Source organism: Trachemys scripta, chromosome 7, assembly GCF_013100865.1.
Source record: "Trachemys scripta elegans isolate TJP31775 chromosome 7, CAS_Tse_1.0, whole genome shotgun sequence".
In the NCBI taxonomy this organism is placed as follows: domain Eukaryota; kingdom Metazoa; phylum Chordata; order Testudines; family Emydidae; genus Trachemys; species Trachemys scripta.
This window is the reverse complement of record NC_048304.1, coordinates 41,890,364-41,908,504: the sequence shown is the minus strand read 5'-3', so window position 1 is coordinate 41,908,504 and position 18,141 is coordinate 41,890,364. Positions and strand designations below refer to the sequence as shown.

The window sequence follows — 18,141 nt, the reverse complement described above, 5'->3', positions numbered from 1 at the left end:
AAAGATGGCGGACAAACTAGATCAGCCCTATATCGAATCCGTGACAGACTTCGTCCCACTGGCCCAGCTTCTGCCCTAATCAAAGATGGCGTCTCGAGGCGCTGACCAAACCCAAGATGGCTGCCGACTGCCAACCAATCACGAGCCTCTGGGCTGCCGGCTCAGGCTAGGGTTGTGTGAGCTCCGGCCACCCCTTAACCTCGCCGGCGGAGGGCGGGACTTCCTGTGGGAACCGGGCTGCCTGCGGGGGGTGTGGGAGAGCGTGAACACCAGATGGTTGATTCGTGAGCATTCGCTCAGAAGAACCACGGGGCCGGCGGGAGGGGGACGGAGACCTGCCCGTCGCCCGACGGGGACCGAGCGGGGGGCAGCCCGGGCGGGGGATGGACGCAGAGAAGATGGATGAGAATGAATGGAAATACCACGGGGAAGGGAACAAGAGCCTCGTCGTCTCCCACAGCCAGGTACTGGGAGCCGGAACCCCTCCCCCCGCTCGGGGGGGCCTGGCCCCGGCTCGGGTGCTGCGCGGGGCTGGTAACGGCTGCCGGGGGTGGCAGCTTGGGCCGCTTCCCTGTCGCTGTTGCGCAAGAGCTGCTCCGAGCCCCTCCGACACGCCAGGGGTCGGAGGGCGCAGGTCAGAGGCCATGGCCCCCACTGCTTAAAGGGATTACTGCTCGGAGGGCAGGGAAGCCTGGGGTGGGCCGTGGGGAGCAGCAAAGCTTGTGTGTGTGTGTGTGTGTGTGTGTGTGTGGGAAATGTCCCTCTTTGAGAGGGGTGGGGGATGGGAGGGAAGTAAAGTCCTAGATAAATTACTCTCCGCACCTTCACCTGTAGAGGGGCAGCAAGAGGTGGGGGCTTCAGGGAATTTTACCCCTTTTTGTAGTGGCAGGCGGAGGGTTGTGTGGAAGGGGTGGCGCTACAGGGAAATTGCATCCCCTCCCAATACACTCATCTGAGAAGGGGAGCTGTGGGATGAAATCCTAGGACAAGTCTCCCCTGCTGCCTCTCTTTCTCCCACAGATGTAGAGAACTAGGATCACTTTTGAAAAATGATTTATTCCTTTGTTCTTATTCTTGCCTTTAAAATATTCCAAGTTTTTCCACACACAACACCCGCCCGCCCCCCCCCAGGTGGAGGGAGGGAGACTTTGCCTGGTGCTTTTTCTCATTTCCTGTACAGGTAGTTTTCCGTTCTAATCATGTATCTAGGATCCTATCTCCTGGTTTTCTTCCCCCGGGTGGGGTGTGGCATGGAGTGGAACTCTGCCACAACTGTGGAAGGAGCTAGCACAGATTGTTTACCTGGCATTTAAACCTGCTGCCTTCCTTAAAGTCTGCACCTCCTTTTAAGGGGTAAAAGGACCTGATGAGTAGTCATTTACTATGTTTTTGGAGGGGAGATGTGGGGGAAAGCACCACCTTTACACTGTGGGTGAGGGAGGGAGGGAGAAGGAATAAAGATGTGGAAAAACATTTTAAGGGGTGACAGAGGAGCACTAGTAATATCTCCCTCCCCCTCCTGCTCCCCTTCCGCACTAGAGAGAATTGAATTTGTGGCTAAGGCAATGGACTGGGATTAAGGAGATTTGGGTCCTGCTTTTGGCTCTGTCATAGACTTCCTCTGTGACTACAAGCATGTCATTTAATCTCTGTGCCTCCGTTTTCCATCTGTAAAAAGGGAATAAATCCATACCTCGTGGAATTGTGAGAATAAATTCATTAACCTTATATGCTCAGACACTGGCAATGAACACCATAGAAAAGTTTATAAATACCTGTGTGTATTCTGTACTGGACTGTACTGTCATTTTACTGCTGCCAGGATATTATTACTCTTCTTCACTTCTCTTTTGCTGTGCATTTTCATTTATTACTATTATTAGGCATCAGAACTTTTAAGACATGTATACATGCTTTTAAGACAAGTATATTAGTGGTTCTGGCAAGGTTTATGTAGCTAGCACAAACAGCATCAAGCCAATGAATCTTGCTTCTTAAAGGTTTGTGTGTCACTTATGAACTATTTTAATTTAAAAAAGTTAGAACATATAAAGTACTGTTTAAATACTAGTTTAGTTTTGTTGTTGATCGTTAGTTGTCATTCTAATGGTCTGTCAGTCAGCCTATGTGTGTGCTAATGGAACAGTTGCATACGCAGAGTAGTGACTAAAGTTTTGTTCAGCTCAAGCATGTGTCACACTTTCTTGTATCTCAATTGTCCAACAGTTGTATCTATGCTTAAATGCGGTTCTTGCTTTGCAGTGGGTGATACATGAATTAACCTAACTTGAGGCTGAAATGCTGCTAAAAAGTCCTTGTCTCTTAAACTTTTTAAACCTGAATGTTAGCATATGAGACATCTGTCTTGGAATCATTGTTTGGTTGCCCTAGAATACTTGACACATCACTCATTCGTAAGCAAGATTGCTTCCACTGGTGTGTGCATAATTGCACCTATGTTTGGATAATTGCACCTATGTTTGGATTAGACTTGCTTAAGACAAGCCTAATCACACTATGGTTTTTTCCTGTGCAGTACCAGTGTGGGTAGGAATTGCAGGTATAGAAGGCCCTTCAGTGTGACTAGTCCCTTTATTACTATCTCACATTTCACCAATCACTCTTTAGGTAGTCCGTCTAGTATTTTTCCCAGGTGGTCTTTTGAAATCTCCCATAAGTTCCAAGCACTGTGCTGTGAACTGTGGAATACGTACCTAGAAGGCAATGCAGCTGCGACTACGCGGTGCAACACGAATGTGGATGTCGAGAAACATTTCATGAGAAAGAGCAGAGTTAATGTGGGTACCTTGCACCATTGATATCCACACTGGTGCTATCCCATCAGTTCACTTGTCCTGTGGTTCGGTGCTTTAGAGGGCCTTAGCAAACTTGTTTTTCTACCTCACTCCCCGGACTGAGCCAGGAGAATGAGACTTGCAAGCAATTGCTTGCAATAAAGGTTTTCTGCATTGGAGAATGGTCTCCTTTTTGTGAGCCATGGATTTCTAGTAAGGGGGGTGGCGTTTCCCTTGTCAGAAGGGACCTGCACATCTTTTGTACAGATTTGCATTTTTAACCAGTGTTTACCAACAGAGATTCCTACACTAAAACTTGAGATTGCCTAACTTAGAAAATTGCTCTCTTCTTTAGAAATTCTGTATTTCAAACAGGGCTTGAAATAATGAATTTTATATTTCTGCTATAAAAAGAGAGCTTATGAATTCCCTTTCTTTCCCTCAGTATATAATGTAGCATGTATGCTTTTCCTTCGATTTATTGGAACTGATAACTTCTGTTCATGTTTTTTGTGTGCATAGATATACTCTGGTAACCTAATGTTTCATTTAAAATATAATTGTAAACAATTGGTTTGTGTTTCAAGGCACATGATGATTTAGAGTGGTCCAGAAAAAGAGGGATTTCTCTTACTAGCATGTTTTTGTGGGGGCTTAATAGACCAAAGGAGTAATTATTTTGGGAATCTGGGAGAAACAGGATTTTTAAGTCCTGACATGCTTTGATCAGTGTGTCTTTGATACCACAATGATAGATGTATAGTATGCAGAAAAAATACTTTGCCTTCAGTGTGGGGAAATCTTTTTTGTTTTGTTTTTGTTCTATGCTTATCTCGAAATCTTTCACTTCAGTGGAAAATATGCTTATGCTTTCTGGGGGTCTTGTTTGAGTTACATGTAAAGATTGTCATGCAGCTACTTTTTCTATGTGAAATATATAATACGGTCATCAATAGCTTTTATTATTTTAGGAATTAAAATGTCTTCGCTGAGAGAACTGGACTGTTTGTCACTTTCATAAAAAATCTATACTCGCTGGGACTGTCATTGTTGCTACTGGAGGTTGTGCTACCCTCAGGATCATATATTTAGAGTAGTGGGCTTTTTGCTGTATCTTTGGGCTAGTCTACGCTGGCAACACTAAACCACATGCCTTGTGTGGTCACGGTGTAGCGCTGGGAGACAACTCGCCTAGCGCTCTAAAAAACCACCTCCAGGAGGGGTGTAACTACCAGAACTGGGGGCGCGGCTCCCAGCGCTTGTGCACTGTCTACACCGGCACTTTACAGCGCTGAAACTCAGGGGAGTGTTTTTTCACACCCCTAAGCTGGAAAGTTGCAGCGCTGTAAATTGCCAGTGTAGACAAGCCCTAAGTTAGCTAGACAGCTTAGTTTGATTTATGAATTAGATATAGCCTTTGCAGTTCAGTTTCCCATTTTTGGAGCACAGGGAATAATACTATTTACTAATTGCCATCTCACTGACAAACTCAATTTTGCAGATTTTTGAGGCATTTGGGACGTTAAATTGTGAGTGGCTAGGAAGAACCTAAATGTCCACATTTTGGCTCTCCATGCCAACACCATTGTTTCACTGTATAATGAATTTAACAGTGGGGTTTAATGCCTTTAAGACTACAGGTCTCAGCATACAATACTCCATCATGTTCAGAGCTAATTTTCAACGTGGAGCATTGTATGCTGGAACTTGTCTTTATGTGGCATCTGTGATTCCATTTTCATGAGAATTCGGAGCAGCCCTCTGGTTCATGTCAAGTCATTAATGAAGCCCTCAGATGGACAAAGTCTGGTTATGTCTGAGTTAAAACACTCGTCACAAACTTAAAGGCATACAAAATAATAAAATAGCAGATGCTATTAGGCATTTTTCTGTTGGCTTGAAAATCCTGGGCGTTTTGAATATAATGTCAGCAGTAGACGGGAATTCTAAGATTTAAGAGAAATAACAAATGTAATGGGATGCCTATGGCAGGTTGATGCTCGTGTTAGTTTTTCCTTCAGCCAATATTGATGCTTTACTAATATTAACATTCATGGTAATACTATTAATTGAAGTTACAGGGTTTTGTTTGTTTGGGAGGGGTTGTAATACAGTATATCATTAGTACTAATTTGAAAAATGGCATGCTAACATTTGATGCTAGCAGTAAGGGAAGAATGGGAGAATTAGCTCAGGTTGCATACATGCTATTCCAAAAGCGCTTTAGACCAGTGGTTCTCAATCTTTCCAGAATACTGTACCCCTTTCAGGAGTCTGATTTTTGTCTTGTGTACCCTAAGTTTCACCTCATTTAAAAACTACTTACTTTCAAAAACACAGCACATTATTACAGGAAAAAATTGCTTATTTTCTCATTTTACCATATAATAAAATCAACTGGAGTATAAATATTGTCGTAACATTTCAGTGTATAGTATATAGAATGGTATAAACAAGTCATTGTCTATATGGCCTTTTAGTTTGACTGACTTCACTAGTGCTTTTTATGTAGCCTGTTGTAAAACTAGGCAAATATCTAGATGAGTTGATGTACCTCCTGGAAGAACTCTGCGTACTCCCAGAGTACGTGTATTCCTGAGAACCACTGCTTTAGAGGAGAAAATACCACTGGTGGGTATGATAACCATTTCCTAAAGACTTCTGTTCTGAACCTGTTAGTTTGTTACAAGACTTGCACAAAAACTAGTAACATTATGTCTTCTGGAGAAATTGTGTACTGTGGACAGGTATTTGAAAAGTCCCCTTTGCGGGTGAAAAACTTTGGTATCTGGCTACGCTATGATTCTCATAGTGGAACCCACAACATGTAGAGGGACTTGACAACTGCTGGTGCTGTTACACAGTGCTACCGTGATACGGGTACCCGCCATCGTGCCCGTGCTCACTCTATTCAGATCATGAAGGTTGGGGAGATTGCTGCTAGCAAGTGCCGTAGACCTGCAATCAAGCAATTCCATGATTCGAAAATCAAGTTCCCTCTGCCACACAGAGTTCTGCGTCGTCAGCACAAACCACGTTTCACCACCAAGAGACCAAATACATTCTTCTAAATGCAAGAACATTCTGTTTGCTCTGTGTTACAATAAAATTCTTATTGGGGGCAAAAACAAAACAAAAACCCAAAACATTATGACTAAAGTCTAAATAACTGATTACTCTGATGCTCAATGAAGAAGCTTCCATGATTTCAAACCAAAATAAGTCTTCATATGTAAACTGTTAAAAACATTTATAGACTTAGCATTTCAACAGCTAATGGTACCAGGACACTTAAGATTTTTCAGAGGTATTGATAATGAAATAATATGAAGTTGGTGTGCTTTGTAGCTTGCTGAAACTTGTTTTCTAAACAGTTAAGGTGAAGTTATAAATGTATAGTATTGTTGCCTACAGGTTAACAGCAGGTTTAATAACTCAATACATATTAACATCTCTTTTTTGAGAGACTACTATGAAATAACTGATTTGTCAGTTACAGCTATGTTTATTCTTTTGACTGGAGTGTGATGTAGATTCTACCTTCAGAAGAATAATTTGTTTCCTCTGTGTGCCTTTTAAGATCTTTAATTTACCATGTTATAAGACATAACCCAGGAAGATTTTCCAACCCTATCCTGTTCATCCTTGTGCAGAATTGTCCTATTTATTAATATCTTGAATTTTGTTGTTTCCTTATCGGCTTATGGTCTCATATTTCTTCTGGTTGCTGTTTTGTTTTTTAGTGCATTACAGCCCTTTGCATTGAGTGTATTTGAGAAAGGAACTAGATCTTAGGGATGCCATGCTACAAGGCTATTTTTTTGCATTGCCGGTTGGCTATTTAATCAAATGTGCAGTGAATGCTGTCAATATCTCCTTTTCTTTTTGGGGAGAGGAGGTCTATCTGTTTTTATACATTTTTTTGAAAGAACAACAAAATAAAGCTCTTGCTTCATGGAAGTTTGGAATTTTCAAAGATGAGTGAAAGACTGAGATTTCTTATGAAAGGAAAAACATAAAGTGAACTCCAAATTTTTGATATAGTATACAGCTCATTTCATAAGTGAAATGACTTCCAAATCTTATGAATATTACTTTAGTATCAATACTTCAGAAAAATAGCACCAAAAATGCACAGATAGTATAATTCATGTCAGACTGCAAGTTGAGCATCCTTTTCCTTGCTGAAGGAGCTGTGCGAAGTAATCTCAGGCTCCTGTGACTACATATGTACTAAGGCCTAGTCTGTACTACGTAGTTAGGCTGATGTGAGTTGCCTTGCTTCAACTGTGTGCATGTGTCTACACTCAAATTTCACTGTGATGAAGTGCCCTGTTACAGTGATGCAATAAAACTACCCTCGCTGAGTAGCATAAAGTCACGGTCAACCTACTGAGGCCCACAGTGTGAGGGTAGATACTACATGGCATATGCTGACCCTAATAGTCTTCCAGCAGTTGTCCCGCAATGCCCCATTCTATGCAACAATGACCACTCTGGTCACAATTTTAAACGCATTGGTCAGGGGTCACAGAGACCAGAAGCTGCTCCCTCCCTCCCTCAGAACCTTCTGCGTGTTTTTGAAGTGCTTTTTTTCCTGATTGCCCACTTTGGGAAGCACACCTAGCAGCTCACCCTTGTTGTGAGCAACTGACCAGGCAGGCTGTATGGACTAGACCAGGGGTTGGCAACCTTTCAAAGAAGAGCCATTTTTTTGTTTGTCCTTGTCTTTGACCAAAATATTTCAAGCACTGCATCACACGCAAAGCTACTTGTAGAGTTAGAATTTATCTACTACTAATAATTGAATATATTAAAATTATTACTACTCACCAATACTTTTAATGTGACTTCTGCCATTTGAATATTAAACAGGAGGGGCTCCAGGCTGGTGCAGGGGATTGGGGTGCAGGAGGGAGTGAAGAGTCTGGGAGGGAGTTTGGGTGCAGGTGGGCGTTCTGACCTGGGGCAGGGGGTTGGGCTGGGGGAGGGGGTGTGAGGTGCAGGCTGTGACCAGGAGGCACTTGCCAATGGGAGTTGCGGGGGGCGATGCTTACGGGTGCGGACAGCGTGTGGAGAGCTGCTGCCCCCCCGTCTCCAAGGGGTGCACAGAGATGTGCCACCAGCCAGTTGCTTCCGGGAGTGGTGTGGGGCCAGAGCCATTCTGTGCCACTGGCTAGAAGCTGCCTGTGGTAAGCACCTCCCGGCCAGAGCCTACACCTTGCACCGCCTCAAAAAATGGCTGCCTGCAAGGGGGCAGCCAAAGAGCCGCAGGTTGCCGACTCCTGCATTAGACGCACTCCTACCTGGTCAGTTGGACAGTTGCCTAGGAAGTATTGGATCTCCTGGGCCTGTGGGGAGAAGAGGTTATGAGAGCACAGTCACAAACCAGCTGTAGAAAAGTGGACTTTTATGAGGAGATTGAATGGGGGATGCAGTATGGCGGGGATTAGCAGCAGTAGCATGTGAAAGCGAAGGAACTTCACCTGGGATACCACAAGGCCAGGGAGTACAACAGTAGATCTGGTGCTGAGCTGCAGACTGCCACTTCTACAAAGAACTGCATGCCATAGTTGGTGGAGTTTTTAAACTAAGGGCTGGGGGGAAAGCCAACAGGTGCGGAGGAGAACATGGTTTGGACATCCCTTAGGGGAGGATCTATTCATAGAGAATCTCCATGTCCTAGTGAGGACGAGAGGATAGAAAATGATAAAATACAGGCAGGGTCTGATCATAAACAGTCAAATAAAGAGTCCCATTCAGTTACATCATGTAATGGAAACAGCTAAAAGGAGACAAGTTTTTAAAGTGCTTATATACCAATGTTAGACGTCTAAATAATAAAATGGGTGAATTAGAGTGCCTCGTATTAAATGCCTATTGATATAGTAGGCATCACAGAAACTTGGTGGAATGAGGATAATCAATGGGATACAGTAATACCAGAGTACAAAATATATCGGAGGGACAAAACAGGTCATGCTGGTGGGAGAGTGGCATTATATGTGAAAGAAAGCGTAGAATCAAATGAAGTAAAAATCGTAAATGAATCAAACTGTATAGCATCCCTATGGAAAGAAATTCCATGCTCTAATAATAAGAATATAGTGGTAGGCATATATTACCAACCACTTGACCAGGATGGTGATAGTGAGTGTGAAATGCACAGGGAGATTAGAGAGGTTATTAAAATAAAAAAAAACCTCAATAATAATAATGGGGGATTTCAATTACCACCATATTGACTGGGGTATGTGTCACCTCAGGATAGGATGCAGAGATAAAGTTTCTTGACACCTTAAATGACTGTTTCTTGGAACATCTGGTCCTGGAACCCACCAGAGGAGAGGCAATTCTTGATTTAGTCCTAAGTGGAGCACAGGATCTGGTCCAAGAGGTGAATATAGCTGGACCGCTTGGTAAGAGTGACCATAATATAATTAAATTTAATATTCCTGTGGCAGGAAAAACACCACAGCGGCCCAACACTGTAGCATTTAACTTCAGAAAGGGGAACTACACAAAAATGAGGTTAGTTAAATAGAAATTAAAGGGTACAGTGCCCAAAGTGAAATCTCTGCAAGCTGCGTGAAAGCTTTTTAAAGACACCATAATAGAGGCTCAACTTAAATGTAACCCCCAAATTAAAAAACATAGTAAGAGAACCAAAAAAGAGCCACCATATTTAAATAACAAGTAAAAAGGCATCCATTAAAAAGTAGAAGTTAAATCCTAGTGAAGGAAAATAGAAAGGAGCATAAACACTGGTAAATGAAGTGTAAAAATACAATTAGGAAGGCAAAAAAAGAATTTGAGGAACAGTTAGCCAAAGACTCAATAGTAATTTTTTTTAAGTACATCAGAAGCTGAAATCCTGCTAAACAGGAAGTGGGGCCACTGGATGATGGAGGTGCTAAAAGAGCACTCAAGGACGATAAAACCATTGCGGACAAACTAAATGAATTCTTTGCATCAGTCTTCACACTGAGGATGTGCGGAGATTCCCAAACCTGAGCCATTCTTTTTAGGTGACAGATCTGAGGAACTGTCCCACATTGAGGTATCATTAAAGGAGGTTTTGGAACAAATTGATAAATTAAACAGCAGTAAGTCACTAGGACCAGATGGTATTCACCCTAGAGTTCTAAAGGAACTCAAATGTGAAACTGCAGAACTACTAACTGTAGTCTGTAACCTATCATTTAAATCAGCTTCTGTACCAGATGACTGGAGGATAGCTAATGTGGCACCAATTTTTAAAAAGGGCTCCAGAGGTGATCCCAGCAATTACAGGCCTGTAAGTCTGACTTCAGTACCGGGCAAAATGGTTGAAAATATAATAAAGAACAATATTGTTAGATATATAGATGAACATAATTTGCTGAGGAAGAGTCAACATGGCTTTTGTAAAGGGAAATCATGCCTCACCAATCTACTAGAATTCTTTGAGGGGGTCAACAAGCATGCGGACCAAGGGAATCTAGTGGATTTAGTGTACTTAGATTTTCAGAAAGCCTTTGACAAGGTTTTTCATCAAAGGCTCTTATGGAAAGTAAGCTGCCACGGGACAAGAGGGAAGGTGCTCTCATGATTGGTAACTGGTTAAAAGATATGAAACAAAAGGTAGATATAAATGGTCAGTTTTCAGAATGGAGAGAGGTAAATAGTTGTCCCCCAAGGGTCTGTTCTGGGACCATTCCTATTCAACATTTTCCAGATCATTTACGAATAAGGGGTAAACTGTGAGATGGCAAAATTTGCAGATGATACAAAATTACTAAACATAGTTAAGACCCAGGCAGACTGTGAAGAGCTACAAAAGGATCTCTCAAAACTGGGTGACTGGGCAACAAAATGGCAAATGAAATTCAGTGTTGATAAATGCAAAGTAATGCACATTGGAAAACATAATCCCAACTATATATATATAAAATGATGGGGTCTAAATTAGCTGTTACCACTCAAGAAAGATCTTGCAGTCATTGTGGATAGTTCGCTGAAAACATCCACTCAATGTGCAGCGACAGTCAAAAAAGCGAACTGAATGTTGGGAATCATTAAGAAAGGGATAGATAATAAAATAGAAAATATCATATTGCCTCTATATAAATCCATGGTATGCCCACATCTTGAATACTGCATGCAGATGTGGTCATCCCATCTCAAAAAAGATGTATTGGAATTGGAAAAGGTTCAGAAAAGGGCAACAAAAATGATTAGGCGTATGGAACGGCTGCTATATAAGAAGAGATTAATAAGACTGGGACTTTTCAGCTTGGAAAAGAGACGGCTCAGGGGAGATATGATTGAGGTCTAGAAAATCATGACTGGTGTAGAGAAAGTATATAAGGAAGTGTTGTTTACTACTTCTCATAACACAAGAACTAGAGGTCACCAAATAAAATTAATAGGCAGCAGGTTTAAAATGAACAAAAGGAAGTATTTCTTCACACAAGGCACAGTCAACCTGTGGAACTCCTTGCCAGAAGATGTGAAGGCCAAGACCATAATAGGGTTAAAAAAAAAAACAACTAGATAAATTCATGGAGGGTAGGTCCATCAATAGCTATTAGCAGGATGGGCAGGAATGCTGTCCCTAGCCGCTGTTTGCCAGAAGCTGGGAATGAGCGACAGGGCATGGATCACTTGATTACCTGTTCTGTTCATTCCCATTGGGCACCTGGCACTGGCCACTGTTGGAAGACAGGATACTGGGCTAGATGGGCCTTACCCAGTAGGGCCATTCTTATGTTCTTATGTGGAGACATCACCAACACCTAACAGAACACTGTAGGTACCTTGAAGGAGTCCAAGACAGAGACCCTTGCTGTGAACAGCAAGGAGGGAAAAGGAGGAGGGGAGAGATGTAGTCGGGGATCTTCAGCCACGCCACAAGCCTGGACCTGTTTGAGACTTTGCCACAGTCTAGCCAGTTCCTCCAGGTAAGCGCGAATGACACTGATGAAGGCAAAGGAAACTCAAGGAAAATGTGTGCATGCATTTTTTCTTTTAGTGCTTAATTATAAAGATGGCACCTGGCCCATCCCCAAGCTAATAACACAAAGATACTGACTTGCCGTTTTTCACTCATACAAGAAGAGGAACAGGTGCAACAAACATAGGTTGGGTTGGCATCCGCTTGTCAGACCCCTATTGGGTTATGTGGTAGGAGAGGGTTTTCAGGGCACTTTTTTTGGTACATAGGATGTCCCTTGTATCCTTCTGAGAGATCTCGATGAAACTTTAATGAAGATATTTTGCAATCTTTTCCTGAAGGTTTCTAGGGATGCCTGCTTTTTCTGCCATGGTCAGACAATTTCCCATGTCACTGTGCAGTGAATTTGGCTGGCACCATTGCAATAAACAGGCTAGTGGCATACTGGTCCAGGCAACTCGGGATGCCAGTAGCAGCTGTGTTTTCTGTGCTTTAGTGACCCTCAGGAGTGTGATCAGATAAAATCACTATTATCTATGGAAAATAGTGCCAATATGCAATGCCATTGCCCTATACTTGTACCCATGGAATAGGAACTGAAATTGTATAGGTTCATGCAAAAGAAAATTCTTACTCTGGCAAGTCATGGTCATACTGTGGCAGGGACAGCAGAGTAGTGCTGAGATTAGGTGCTCCAAAGCTGAAGTGTCAGTAAGCATTTCTTATTAAAAGTGTTTACGGCAGGGGTGGGCAAACTTTTTGGCCCAAGGGCCACTTCAGGGTTGCACAACTGTATGGAGGGTTGGGTAGGGAAGGCTGTGCCTCCCCAAACAGCCTGGCCCCCACCCCCTCCCCCCTCCCCCCCCCCTTCTGCCCCCTGTCCCCTGACTGCCCCGATCCCTATCCCCAGCCCCCTCCTGGGACTCCCAACCGCCCTCTGCTCCTCGTCCCCTGACCACCCCCTCTGGGGCCCCCCCGCCCCTAACTGCCCCCTGGGATCCCGCCCCCTGGGATCCCACCCCCTTATCCAACCCCCCCTGCTCCCTGGCTGCCCTCCCGACCCCATCCACATCCCCGCCCCCGACAAGCCCCCGGGACTCCCACTCTCAACCCTCCCTGTTCCCCATTCCCTGACCTCCCCCCAGAACCTCTGCCCCATCCAACTGCCCCCTCCTCCCTGACTGTCCCCCAGAACCCATGCTCCCTTACCCAACCCCCTGCACCCTACCCCCTTACCAACACCAGGAGCTCGCAGCCACGACACCTGTCTAGAGCCAGCTGCGCTCCCCACGCTGCCCAGTGGGAGCGGTGGGCCAGAGCGCAGCCCGCGCAGCGGTGTGGCTGTGTGTGTGGGACAACGGGGGAGGGCCCGGGGACTAGGCTCCCCAGCCTGGAGCTCAGGGGCTGGGCAGGATGGTGCCGTCAGCCATAGTTTGCCCATGTCTGGTTTATGGGAATAAGAAAGGAAATTGTGAAATTATGGCTTATATCAACAATCTGTAATTTACTAACCCTCCCTTTTTTGTCCTATGATTGCAGAGGTGTTAACTGGCCATTTCATCTTGAATGGTCTCCTTCAATATGTATGCAGTGCTGTAGCTGGGTTGGTCCCAGGATATTAAAGAGACAGGTCCTGAAGAAGAACTCTGTGTAAGCTTGAAATCTTGTCTCTCACCATCAGAGAAGTTAGTCCAATAAAATATATGATCTTACCCACCTTGTCTCTTTTATGATGTGTTAAACTGGAACAGATTGTTTAGCATAAATAGTTATGTTTAGCTGTGACAGAGTACCTTTCCCAGACCTGAAAAGCTCGGTGTAGCTTGAAAGCTTGGCTCTTCCACCAGAGGTTGGTAGAAAAAAAGATATTGCCTCATCCACCTTGTTTCTCTAACCTAAAAATGTAGCAACATATGTATGTTTGTGTGTGTAAGTTCCCAGACGCTCCACACTGCATATGTTTTCCCCTTGAGGATAGGATGAGCACAAATGTACTGGATGTTAATTACATTGCTTACCCTACTATAGTGATGAGTGCAGTATAAGAACCAACCTAGAATAATTTACACCTATAGATTTAACTGAACCAATCTCATCCTATATAAGTAATATTGGAATCAAATCAAAACTATACAAACAGGGTGTATCTTCACTAGGAAAAAAAGGTGTGCACTTAACTTGAGTTAACTAGTGGTAACTAACAGGCAGCAAAATCCTAATGAAGGCAAAGCAGTTAGTAGTTTGAGTTAAAGACTATGGGGAGTCTAGGGTTTACCTTAATCTGCTAGTCTGTGTCAAAACTACAGAGTGTCCTGTATTACTTGCCATGTGTGTTAACTAATTTGAGTTACAATCATACCTTCCCACCCCCACCCCCCCGGTGACAAGGCCACAGAGTTTTGCATTGATTTAAAATCACACCGGTAAACCAGTACAGCTATATTAGTAGAATCCAGAACTAGTTTAGCTATCATCTTCTTTTTCCCTTTATTTTTTTTTTTGAATTTGACAAAGACTATCTCTTCACTCAAAAAAAATGTTTTCAAATCGAGAGCTCTCTCGATCTAAAATCCTAGTAGAGACAAGAGAGAGAGAATTTTTATCTCTATGTAGTTGAGATGAATCCTGTACCTCCAGGTGGAGTTTACCTTGATTTAGCTACAAGATAAAAACTACTTGTGCCTGCTCCACTAAATTTGACATCAGGAGAGCTCACTTAATGTGAAAATAAAACAAAACAAAAGAACCAAGTTGTCCTTTAAAGTTAGCCCATATTTCAATTTGTTAGTCTCTAAGGTGCCACAAGTACTCCTGTTCTTTTTGCGGATATAGACTAACACGGCTGCTACTCTGAAACCCATATTTCAAGTTGTCCTTTAAATCTTTTCTTACAGTGTTAGCACCCAAACATTGCAGTGTGTACTAAAAGCATTGAAACTGAAAACAAAATGTTCCCCCCCCTTCATTTTGTAGAGAGAATCACTGAGAAGTACATTAGATGCTTGAAAATCTCCATTTTAATAATCTGAAATATTAGCACCATGAAAGAGAAGAGATTTAAAAAAAAATCCCAAATATGCCTTTCCTCCAGAGGCTGACCTTTGATCTGCCAGTGTTTGGCATGATGGATGGAGGAAGGGCCCAACCTGCTGTCCTGGAAATAGCTTTTAAATTCCCTGGAGAATGAGTTTCAATTTTTTTGTCTAGATTTTTTTTTAAGGGTCCTTTTGAAAACCCCAGGGATTCTAGGAAATGGCAACATGAGTGTGCAAAACTCAGGTTATCAAACTTCACAGGTGTGTAAACACCTCTGGATGCTGTCTTGTTCCTTTTCATTCCTTGCTTTGAACTTATGAAAGAATGAATCACTTTCTGTAAGTAATGGAATCATCTCTCTGCTCTGAAGTACTTTTTTTTTCTTGTCTTTTTTTCTGCGTAAGAGTGATAACTGCCATGAAGGAGTAATTTATAAACTTAAACTCTGCCTTCCTTCTCTCCACACTTGCCTTCCTTTAGTCTACTGTAGTAGCACCGTAAACAGGACTGAATACAATTTAAGCCCCTCCTTAGGTGTTCTCTGAAAAACTGTTTAGAAAAGTATAGGTTCCTATTGAGAATGAATCACAGCTCTTTAGAACTAAGCTGCTGTTGTATATATTTTTCTGCCTGACAGTTTATGCTTTTGATGAATCCAGTTAATTTTCCAATGCAGTATGTCATTTTTTTCATAATAATTTACCTCCGTTTTAGGGGTCTCAGGAGGCATAGATACAGATTTCTAACGCTATTCAGAACTCACTTATTTCAAATTACAGTATGTTGAATACCTTTTTATAATAGGTAAAAATTACTGTTCTCAATGTGGCATTTTGCAATATCCATAACATGTTATACTGTACTCCTCAAACCAAAGATTTGGGTGGCCTATGTAGCTAAAATAATACAGGATTCCAAACGTATAGTGGAAATTGATGCAGTGGAGGGTGGTGTTAAAGTCAAATCTTTAGAACACTTTAGGGTGTGCACTGATTAAGTTAGAAATGTATAGAACAAAATCCAATTCTGTTTTCCTCTGCTTTCCACTGCCTGAATTGTTTTTCTTTACATAGTAATTGTTTGTCTGAACATGTGGCTTTTGGACATAAGAGTATGCACCATATTTCTACACTGTAGTGCTGATTAAAATTCCACATTATTTTACCTTAATACAATGGTATCTTAAAATATTCTTTTTAATAAAGAAAACTAACTTTTAAAGATCTGAAGGAGCTTTGGAGGAAGATGTAGCCTTTTTGGGTTATGGCCAGATCCTGCACCCATTTGAAATCAGTTTCTTTTTATTGACTTTAGTGGGACCAGGATTGGGCACTTAATCATTAGTTGAAGAAAAGGATTCCAATCTTTTGTCTGAAATTCTCACTGAAAAGCTTTGAGCCTGTATTTTGTGGGAGAAAAGATACTAGTTTTTTAATTTGTTTGTAGGTGAGTAACTTATTATTGAGCTAAAATTAATTGCAATCAGGGACAGCTTGAAACCAAAACAAGTGAAGAATATGACAACTGCTTTTTAGTACCCAGCAGGATGTATCTGCCATAAGCCATGTGGGACAAAGTGAGTGAGGTAATATCTTTTGTGAACCAACTTCTGGGTAAGGTTCTGTAGTATGTATAGCAGAGAACCCAATGCTACTTGATTTCTGAGAAGTAAGGCGTATTTATTTAAAAAAACCCAAGAACTTACAACTGAACCTTCCTTTCCCTAGTGTATTGACATTTTTTCCTCCTCACAATGTAAGCAATATCTGATGCATTGTTTACGGAGTGGTATTATATTGGTCAGGTATGCTTTATTAGGTAAGATATTGACATTGGACTAAATTTTTGTGAAAGTTTTCTTCAATTAAATTATTCATCATTACAAATGCTTAACTCTTCTCACCTGGATAGTATTGTTCAGTCTCTAGAATTGGGAACAGTGGAAGACCCAGTTTGTAACTCTTCTTTTCATAGATTCATAGTTTAAGGCCAGAAGGGACCATCTGGGTATGTCTATATTGCAGTTAAACAGCTGCGGTTGGCCCATGTCAGCTGATTGAGGCCTTTGGGCTGCAGGACTGTAAAACTGTGGTGTAGATTTTTGGGCTCGGGCTGGAGTCTGGGCTCTGAGACCCTCCCCACTCACAGGGTCCCAGAGCATGGGTTCCAGCCTGAGCCCAAAGGTCTGTACTGCAGTTTTACAGCCTTGAGCCTGAGTCAGGTGACATGGGCCAGCTGGGGTGTTTAATTGCAGTGTAGACATATCATTAGTGTGATGATCTGTATATCATAGGCCATTAAATTTCATCCAGTTACTCTTGTGCTGAGCCCAATAACTTGTCTAATGAAAACCTGTTATTCTTGAAAGTGTTAATGACTGTCATCAAGCGAGTCTTTGATCAGTAGACAAATACTGACCTTGTTAAAGCTGATAGATGTGCCAAGCATTCTTCTTTCAGGCCAAATGGAAGGAGCATTTAAATGCCCCTTTATGTAGTGATAACTGAAACAATAGGAGGCTACCACCAATGGCAGTGGGCCATATGGTGGAGCCAAGCTATGTGGGCTGAAGGGGCTAGAGATTGATTTGTAGCAGCTGTGTATGTGAGAGAGAGGCAGAAAGCCATGAGAGAAACAGATGTGTCACCCTGGGAGGATGCCAAGAGACAGGGTTGCTTCTGGGCACAGTACTTGTTGGAAAAGCAGATGTGGGTTTCTGAATAAGAATGGTCTGTTTTTGTTTCTACTGTGTTCAGGGAAACAGGACTTCACATACATTTTTGCAAATAAAAAGGATTGTGCAATTTGCACCACAGAAATACCTGACTCATATTACTTTTCGCCTCTTAATAGAAACAAGTCAAAAAGGTTCCAAATATTGTTTAAAAGCCTGGGGCAACAGTATTGTCCAGAAAGGCATCCTGTCTTGATTTCAAGACCTAAAGTGATGGAGAATCTACTGCTTCCCTTGGAAGTTGGTTCCACGGTTAATCACCCTTGCTTAAAAAAAATTGTGCCTTATTTCTAGTTATCTTCCAGCCATTGGGTCTCATTATGCCTTTCCCCACTAGAATAAAGAGCCCTCTATCAAGTATTTTCTCCCCATGAAGTTATTTAGACACCATAATTGTCACCTGTCTTTTTTGATAAGCTAAACAGATTGAGCTCTGTAAGTCTTTCACTGTAAGGCAGTTCTCAAATCTTTTTGGCTGTTTTCTGCTCCCTCTCCAACTTTTCAATTTTCTTTCATAAATGTGGGCAAAAGAACTATGCAGTATTGTAGTATCAGTCTTGCCAGTACTGTATAAAGAGGTAAAATCACGTCACTACTCCTATTCCCTTCGCCGCTATTTATATTTCCAAGGATCACATCAG

At 42.3% G+C, this 18,141-nt stretch overlaps 1 protein-coding gene across 2 annotated transcripts in view; it reads left to right on the top strand.

Annotated features, from left to right (window-relative positions):
* Nucleotides 1-223: 223 nt before the first annotated feature.
* IPPK (inositol-pentakisphosphate 2-kinase) overlaps nucleotides 224-18,141 on the top strand; it is a 100,592-nt gene continuing 82,674 nt past the window's right edge. The window contains exon 1 of one of the 2 annotated variants that reach the window (XM_034775704.1): nucleotides 224-464. In XM_034775704.1, the coding sequence (XP_034631595.1) occupies nucleotides 384-464 (81 nt within the window). In that variant the 5' untranslated portion in view covers nucleotides 224-383. The remainder of the gene's footprint in view (nucleotides 465-18,141) is intronic. The other variant, XM_034775706.1, reaches the window with a different exon arrangement.